At 55.0% G+C, this 8,460-nt stretch overlaps 1 protein-coding gene across 3 annotated transcripts in view; it reads left to right on the top strand.

Moving 5' to 3' along the window:
* The first annotated feature begins 1,346 nt into the window (after nt 1-1,346).
* Nucleotides 1,347-8,460, top strand: part of RFX4 (regulatory factor X4) — a 156,451-nt gene continuing 149,337 nt past the window's right edge. For 2 of the 3 annotated variants that reach the window (XM_084796286.1, XM_084796285.1), the window contains exon 1: nt 7,231-7,354. In XM_084796286.1, the coding sequence (XP_084652412.1) occupies nt 7,282-7,354 (73 nt within the window). In that variant the 5' untranslated portion in view covers nt 7,231-7,281. Of the gene's footprint in view, nt 1,806-7,230; nt 7,355-8,460 lie in introns of those variants that run through there. The other variant, XM_084796287.1, reaches the window with a different exon arrangement.

Raw genomic sequence — 8,460 nt, 5'->3', positions numbered from 1 at the left:
ATTCGAACCCAGCTTAGCCTTCTGCCCGGCACTCGGCGCTGCCCTTTCCCCGCATCCCGTGACCTTAACGCGGCACGTGCTGGTCCCTTACCCCCTCCCACCATTGTCCCACTAGGCACAGCTCAGGGGCTTCCCGGAGGCCCGCCGTGGGCAGGCCTGGGGTCGCGGGCAAGAAGCGCACCCGGCTCGGCGGGAGGGACCGGAGCGCTCCGCCCCCGCGCCGCCGGCGCTGCCTCTGTCCATGGTCAAAGCAGCGGGGTAATCCGCCTTTCTCTTCCGCCCGCCCAGCCCATTCATATTCTAATCACAGCGCGGCCGACCGGCGAGCGGCCACTTTCCCGGGCCCGCGGGAGCCCGACCCCCCCCCCCCCGCCCCTTCCACTTGCGGTCCCCCCAGCCCCCGCCTCCCGCACTTTCAACTGCGCCGGGGAGGGGGTCCCTGGGAAAGCCGCGTCCCCAACTCGGACGCCGGGGCTTCTCACTAACTCCGCTGCTGGCTGGGGTGGGGGGGTGGGGGGGAGACCAAGAGGGTGGCGGAGGGGGGCAGCCCGGGGACTTGGGGAGAGGGAGGGACTCGGACGCAGACAGACTGACATACAGGGTTATGGGAAGAGGTGCGGGGGTGAGGGGGGTTCGTCCCAGAGACCCAAAGGGACGCAGTCCTAGGGAGAGACAAAGAGACACGCAGCAAAGGAGAAACGGAGACCGAGGCAGCGAGGCTCCCAGACCTGGAGAGACCCGTAGGGCGAAGAGAGAAGGGTTATAAAAGTTCTGGAGGAGGCAAGCCAGCCCCTCACCCCCTCGCTGCACAGCGTCCTTCTTGTCTCTCAGACTGGGCATGGAGACCTAAGGCTTCAGTTTCCCTTCCCCACTCTCCTACTCCCACGCATGTCCGCGGATCTGCGTGGAAGAAACTCAAGACAAACTCCCTCTGCGTTGCTCCAGGGCCCCTACTCAAAATCTAACTCAAGAAGAAATGGGACGTGTCTTAAGGGGAGAGGAGAAAGGAGCTGGGCCCACTCGTGGCAGCACAGGAGACTCCTGGGTCTCGGGCGCCTTCTGCACGCCCATCCATGGCTACACCGCGCGGGGCCCGGGCGCGGGAGGACCGGAGAGGGGGGCAGATCTAAGCCAATTTTGATTTCGCCTATAATGAGTGCCGGGCTAAGGCTGGAGAAGGCCGCTGGAACTTTAAATAAGAAAAACGTTGCTAATGCTATAATAGAAGGGGGAAGTCGGAGGGCTGGGATTGCGTCGCTCTGAGCCCCCCTTTTCGGAGGCGGCTTTTCTTATTCAAAACAGGCCCACAATGGGCTTCACAGTGCGCCTCGCCACGGCCCCATCTGACGAGCGGCCATTCATCAGGCCCGCTGGCCTATCAATGACATTGCTCCCATCGGGGCTCCTATAAAATGATGTTTTTTCCCATGAAACATCCGCAAACATTTTGACGGGTTTGGCTTTGCCCGACTGGATTACTGAGTGTCCCCTCGCTCGCTCGCTCGCTCGCAAGCTCTCTCCCTCTGCTCTAGCTCGCTTCCTTCTCTTGCTTCTTTGCCTCTTTTCTTTCGTCTGCTTCTTTCTTTCCCCCCCTTTATTCTTTTGCCCTCTCACCCATCCTCTCCCTCACTCTCTCTCTCTCACTACCCCTTCCTTCCTTCCTTCCCTCCTTTCCCTCCCTTCCTCCCTGGGCATCTCTAGCACAGGGGATCCCCAAATATCAGGACTTTTGGGGGGCGTCTGTGCTGTCCATGGGAAGAGCATGCATTGTGGGTTACTGGAGGAACCCGACATGGATTCCACAGGTTAGTCCTGGTGGGACTTTGGTGGGGAAACATTGGGATGGGGGGGGGGAGGTTGGAGAAGGGACAGGGCGGGCGGTACTTCAGAAAGAGCTGAAAAAAAAAAAAGTTCAGGCGGGTCAACTTGACAGTGGGATCCCAGGAGATGAGGAGAGCGTGCAGAAGTTTTCGGTCCAGCGCTACTAAGTATGTAAGTGGATGCATGGAAGTGTGTGTGAGTGCAAATGCGTGTGTGCGCGTGCGCGCACTCTGAGGAGCGCGCTTTCACTTGGACATAAAGTTGCATAAAGATGCTCTCTGGCTCGCGGCGAGCTCGAGGTCTTACTGCTCGCAGGAACTTTGCGAGCCAGCGATCCCCTGCCAGGCCCCGGGTGCCCCACCGCTGGGCACGCTAGTGGTGTGCTTAGGATCTGGGGTGAGGGCCCCCCCAATGCTCCAAAGGCGGGGGAGGGCGACCCCGTACCGCGTCTCTTCGCTCCCAGGAGGCTCCCGCTTCAGGAGCCGCGCAGCTGGAGGAAGTGACGGCGGCGAACCCGGTGGTCCCGGGGCATTCGTAGCTTTGAGCTGCGAGAGGTGGGAGCCCAGGAATGTAGCCTCTCGGCCGCGGAGAGACAACTCACCAGCCGCTCCACCCGGAGGCTGTAACCTTGCTGGCGGGGAAACAGAATGCAGAGAGAGCTTCAGTAAAGGCCTGGCACTGAGTTTTGCGAACTGGCCGGCAGTTTGAGGGCTGTGTGGTGGACATTGGGGACTAGGGTCGCCACGGTCCACAACAGAAAAGGAAGGGTACGGGATTTCTTACAGCGAAAATACCCAGCGTCTTCTCCAGTCGACCTCCCCCCCCCCCCCGTCAACTTGTACGCTTAGCATCTTTCGGGACCCGCCACACTTTCAAATTCTCAGTGACTTTCCCCGTGTTCTTTCCATGAAGAAGTTCTCAAAAAGTTTACTTTCTCCCCTAGGCCCAGTCTCTCCGCCAGGCCACTCCAATCCTTGCTGGGCCGCAGCTTTGGAGTTTCTTGCGGGTGATAGGGAGGAGGGCAGGCAGCCTGGGCAGAGGCAGCAGCTTGACTGAAAACAGGGAGAATGTGAGGGCATTGCAGCGCGATCAACAAGTGCCTGATGGCCTCAGCTGTGCCCTGACGCAGAACTCGCTTGCAAATAAACACCGCAGACAGCTCTGCCCACTCCACCTACCCCTAAGGCAGGTCTCAAAAAACGCTGCGTGATGGAACTTCGTTCTTCCGTTTGGGGAGGAAAGTTCCCAGGCCTCTCACGGCCTACGTTACAAACCCGGTGGTGGAGACTGCGGACCCAGGGACATTGTGGAATTCCGGTGTACTTTTCTGTCCCCGGCTCAGTCAAGCCCACACGTTTCCCTTGGCTGCCTGTGAACCCCCCGGAGAGTGGCTAAAGTCTGAGGCTCCGAAGTCCTCCTTAGCTGCAAGCGCACTAAGGCAAGATGCGGTCTTGCCTGGAGGGCGCACCCTGCTGAGGAGACCCTCAGGCCCTGTTACGGTCTTTTCCACACGCCAGCAATGCTGGGCACGGAGAAGGAAGAGCTTTTGCTTCAATATTATTATTATTTTCAACTCAAGGAAGACCTAAAAGCCACAACATAAAAAGTGAACGCACTTAACCAGATTAAACCCATTTGTACAGAATTAGTGGCTGAGTATTTTCAAGGGGTCCGTACACGGTGAGGAGGGGGCATCCTCACGCCTCAAAGCTGGCGTGTCCCAGCTGGGTTTTTATTTGATCCCTCCACAGGACTAGAGTCCCTTGGGTGTTTGTTGCGGAGTGCTGTAAAGTTGTGGACACTTTCTCTTTTTAATCCCGGATTATCATGTGGCTGTGTGGGCACAGGCCACTTCCACGCCACCTGCTAACACCCCAAATGGGTTATGGAACCCCAGTGCTCGCCGGCCCCCTCTCTCATACGTATGATACAGCCCTAGATTACACTCCTGAACTTAAAATCAAAAGTTTTGGTTAATGGGCACCAATTGAGAAGTCACTCCAGGCGCACCAGGTGACATTTCACATGCAAAACTCTTGACAAACGAAGTGCCGAGGTCCGATCCAGGAGCCTTCCTTCGCCTCCCTTCGGGAGAATTAATCCAATTAGTCTTTCTTCTGGGTTTCTCTTGTTATGTAAAAGTTCATTTCCCTCCCTGGGCTTGCAGAGCCCACCGCTTCACTGGGCAGTTCGATTCTGTTTCCTTGATGTGAGCTTGCGCTGGACTTAAAAAAAAACACGAAATCAGTTATTTCATTCTTAACGGGCTCAAACAACAGGCTCACAGAACTTGCTGGAGCGAAGTCTCTAGCATCCATGTTCAGAGGGGCCGGTAAAACGAAGCTGCAGTCTCTGTCTCTTAAAAGGAAAATCCCCGCAAAGTGCCTCGGGCATGGGAGAACGGTTTTTGTAGGGGCCGGGGCTCTAGTGGCCTGCTTTGGGCCCACTTCAGAGTGACCTGCGGAAACTCACCCCTTTGTTCCCTACATCGAGCTGGTAATATATTCCTTGAGTTTCTCCAAAATACACTACAAGTGTGGGGTCCAGACAATAGCCCCGTCGGGAGAGGCCCGGGAGCCGGCGCGCGCCTCCTCAGTCATCGGCTTTCTGGTTTCTCAGCACCACAAAGCAAAGACCCTCTAAGATGGGACTCTGGCGGCTTCGCCAAGCTCCGCCGGGCTGCAAAAGCAACGGATGCCCTCAGGATACATCGACACGCGGCTCCGCCGGGACCGAGTTTAACGGTTGGCGCGCGCGATCCACCCTGCCCCAAAGTGGGTGCTTAGACCAGTTTGGCCCTCGCTCTCTACGAGGGCCGCTGAGGGTAGCTACTTGTTTGTGGCTGCCCTTGTACAGAGCAGCGATGTTCAGGTGCAACTTACTCGGAAATTCAAGAATGAGCAAGGAATAATGGATAGAATTTTCAGCCACCAAGAATTTGTGCCAAGTGGGGCTAGGACCGGTTGATCGCCTACGCGGCAGGAGGGTCTTTTCTTGTTAAACGGGATGGCTTGTTTGAGAGAGCCGTTGTGGCACTCCCACTGGAAGTTTCCAACTCGACTCTGTTTTCACCCCTACCTCCAGAACTCGGAGCTGCGGCGAGGGGGCGCGGGGGGGGGGCGTTCAAAGAGTCTCGAATTGGATCTGAATGCATGAGGCCCACTGCTGGCAGGTGACATGGCATTAGGTCCAGGTTAGTTTCATGGGCCTTAAGGTGAGAGATCCTCGGGCCTTAGGTTTTTGCCCACGGGGTAGAGAGCATCCTGTGGGAACAGGCCTGGGACCCTCCTGTCCTGCAGCTAAAGATCTGAGCCTTGCTCAGGTGCTGAACTAGACGTGTGTGATTGTGTGTGTGTGTGTGTGTGTGTGTGTGTGTGTGTGTGTGTGTGTGTGTGTGTGTGTGTGTGGCCAGGAAGGTGGACGTACATGGTTCCACCCTTGACACCTGCTAGTATCTGAGCTTGGCAGCAGGGTCCAGCGAATGTCGGGTGGTTCCGAGGTTCCAAAGATCCACGGTTGCAGTCTTGAGTCACTCGGCCCCAGTACCACAGGCTTGATTCCACGCGGGCTCGAGATTCCAGCAGGCCGGGCCCGGGATAGCGCACTCTTCCCAGTGCGGGTACCCCAGAGACCGGGAAAAGTTAGCAGAGGCTGCTTCGTGTCTCAGGCCTGAGATCTGAACAGCCGCCGCGCCCCCCACCCCCCCCCACCCCCCACTCCTCCTACCCCCAGTGCGTCGCCATGGAGACCGCTGGAAGTTGGTGGTGGAAAACAGACCCGGCGCAAAGCAAAATATTATGAGTGCAGTTGGGGTGACTTCAGGGGGGCGGGGGACCCGAGGGCATGAGCGGGAGCCAGAGGCGGACAACAAAGGGCCGAGAGCAAGGAGGGAGAGGAGTTTGTTTGGGGCCTTCCCGGCGGCGCTGTGTGAGTGCTGGACCGTCCTGCTTCCCAGAGTGGCCAAGGACACTAATTTCTCTCCAGCAGCTACACCTTTTCCCAGCCGGCTTGTACACTCTTGCTCCCGCCTCAGCTCTCCGGGTTCTCTTCCAGCCTCCCTCCTGGTCCTAAGTGAGGCGCCAGCTGGCCGGTACGCCGCCTCCCCCAAAAGAGCCACAGGCTAGTTATCGTGGAAGGTTCCGGCTTTTCTTCCCCCACGACCCCGTGGGTCTCCCCGGAGGAATTTTCTCATCCCTCTCCTCAAACGGATCTGAAAAAGTGATGGGTTAGTTGCCTGGAGAGACATATCCGAGGTGGAGAGGGTACACCCTCTAACCAGCCGAAGAGCTTGAGTTATCTTTGGGGCTCAGCCACTTGTAATTGGACTTTAAGTCAATCAAGCCCTTCCCAGACTATATGTCGCTGCCTGTGAAAAGACCCGACAGGACAACTCAGACTGAGATTCTCCAACAAATTAAACTGAGCCCTCTTCCCGGTTTGGCTTTACTAAATGGGACCCAGGAAACAATATGATAGCACGGTTTGAACTATGTCTCACAGTGACTGTCTCCCCAAACCAGTAATATTCTAAAACACATGGGGAACTTAACAGTCAAGAGCCTTGACTAGCTCGTTTTAAAAGATCCTTAATTATTTCCTCAATGTCAGCCTAAGGTGCAGTCTTACCGCCTCCCAATACCCTCCCTCCTGAAAGGATTTACAAAAAGGTACTAGATTTTTATGGGAGCTCTGCTCAATGTTAACGGAGGCTTCCGGGTATTGAGGGCAGCAGCACCAGAGGCTCTCATGTTGGAGAGGAGCACAGTGCAAGCCAGTTTTCCCAAATGCACCATCAAAGGGACACCGCACTCTATTTCTTTCCTGTACCTCACATCCGCAGATGACGCTTTGGGCAAAAGAGTCCTTCCCACTTGAGACGCTGTCGACTCGTCCATAAGTATGGAGTAGATATATATATATATATATATATATATATATATATATATATATATATATATATATATATATATATATATTTTAAAGTCTATATTTGAGCCTGGCACACATCTGTAATTCCAGCACTCTGGAGGCACAGTCAAGAGGATGGTGGTGGTAAAGCTTGAGGCTAGCCTGGGCTAAGTAGCAAAGACTCAGCCATCCAGGATACTTACAAGATACTGTCTCAAAGAGAAACAAAATGGCTATGTGTTAGGTAATATTGTGCTACTCAGCGACATAGCCACGTCCAGTGTCTGATGACACACATAGCATTGTGACACCTACCAGGCTCTTTTGTCTGTAGTTTCGGGGACATGGGTCCTCACACCTCCTGAATGAGGGAGGCAGCGTTGTGAAGCAGGGCAGCTCTTTTCCGTTCTCACCACCGGAAGGCCATGGTTCTAAGAGAAGCTAAGGTGGCTGCCGCGAAGCCACGGAGAAGATCTAAAGTGATGACATCACAAACCAGAATTCAGGGAAGGCAGAACTTCGCTTCCTCAGGCCGCTGACTGCCCACCCTACATGTTCTACCCGTCTCTAGAGAGCCTCTTCGGCTGCCCCTCTAGGGGTCCCGAAACTCTTCAGGATGAAAAAGGTGGGAGAAATCGCTTACGCCCCTCCCCCAGTCTCCTTAGAGAAGTGCAGTTCGATGAGCTCAGAGATCGATTATTGAGAGGTATCAGGTGAAAGTAAAAAAAAAAAAAACCTTTGGGTTTCATTCAATCTCTTAGTTGGGCAGCAGACCCCGGGGACACCAAGGCCACAGACGCAGGTGTCAAGGACTTCAGAGTATAAATTTCAACAGAAAGTGTGGCTACATTGAGACAAGGGACTGCAAGGCCCCTCTTAGAACTCAGAGGCAAAGGGGACATATCAGATAACAGTGGGTTCCGCCTCTTAGGAGGCATGGAACCATCAGCCCATAAGACCTTACCAGAACTCTCCATGGCCCCTGTGGGATGAAGCAGGGTTTGAGTTTGGCTGAGGTGAGGTTACCACTGTGGGTGACAGTAATAGGAAGGCTAGAAGTAAGGGAAAAGCCCTCCTCCTCACAGCCACCATCTTGGTCAGCCCTCCTATATAGCTTTTACGTTGGAAGCAAAGGGCAGGCTCTGGCTGTTAGGAGAATCTGACACCCTTTTGGTGGGAGAAAAGTGGGTGCATGAGCATACAGAATCACTGACTGCCTACTATGGACGAGAGAAAGCGCCCTGCGGGAGTCTGATTTCTTCATGGAAGACTTTGGATAATAGCAATGACTATGTGATAACGGTTGATCCTCAAACACAGGACAATCTTTTTTTTTTTTCTTCTCCATTACTTTATTTAATCACTTTACAGCCTGATCAAAGTACCCTTCCTCCTCCTCCTCCCAGTTCCATCCTCACGCCCCCTCCCTCATTCCCTCCCCCCTCCTCTCTTCAGGAAGGGGAGGCTCCCCCCACCCATGGGTACCAACCCACCCTGGCATGTCACGTCCCAGCAGGACTAAGGACATCTTCTCCCACCGAGGCAGCCCAGCTAGGGGAAAGGGACCCAGAGGCAGGCAACAGAGTCAGAGACAGCCCCTACTCCCATTGTTAGAGGATTTACATGTTGACCACAGTACACATCTGCTACATATGTGTAGGGAGGGGGGGGGTTAGGTCCAACCCATGCATGCTCTTTGGTTATTGATTCAGTCTCTGTGAGCCCCATGGA

The sequence above is a fragment of the Acomys minous genome (genome assembly GCF_964271855.1).
Source record: "Acomys minous genome assembly, chromosome: 9".
Classification (NCBI taxonomy): Eukaryota; Metazoa; Chordata; class Mammalia; order Rodentia; family Muridae; genus Acomys; species Acomys minous.
This window is presented reverse-complemented; position numbering and strand designations above follow the sequence as displayed.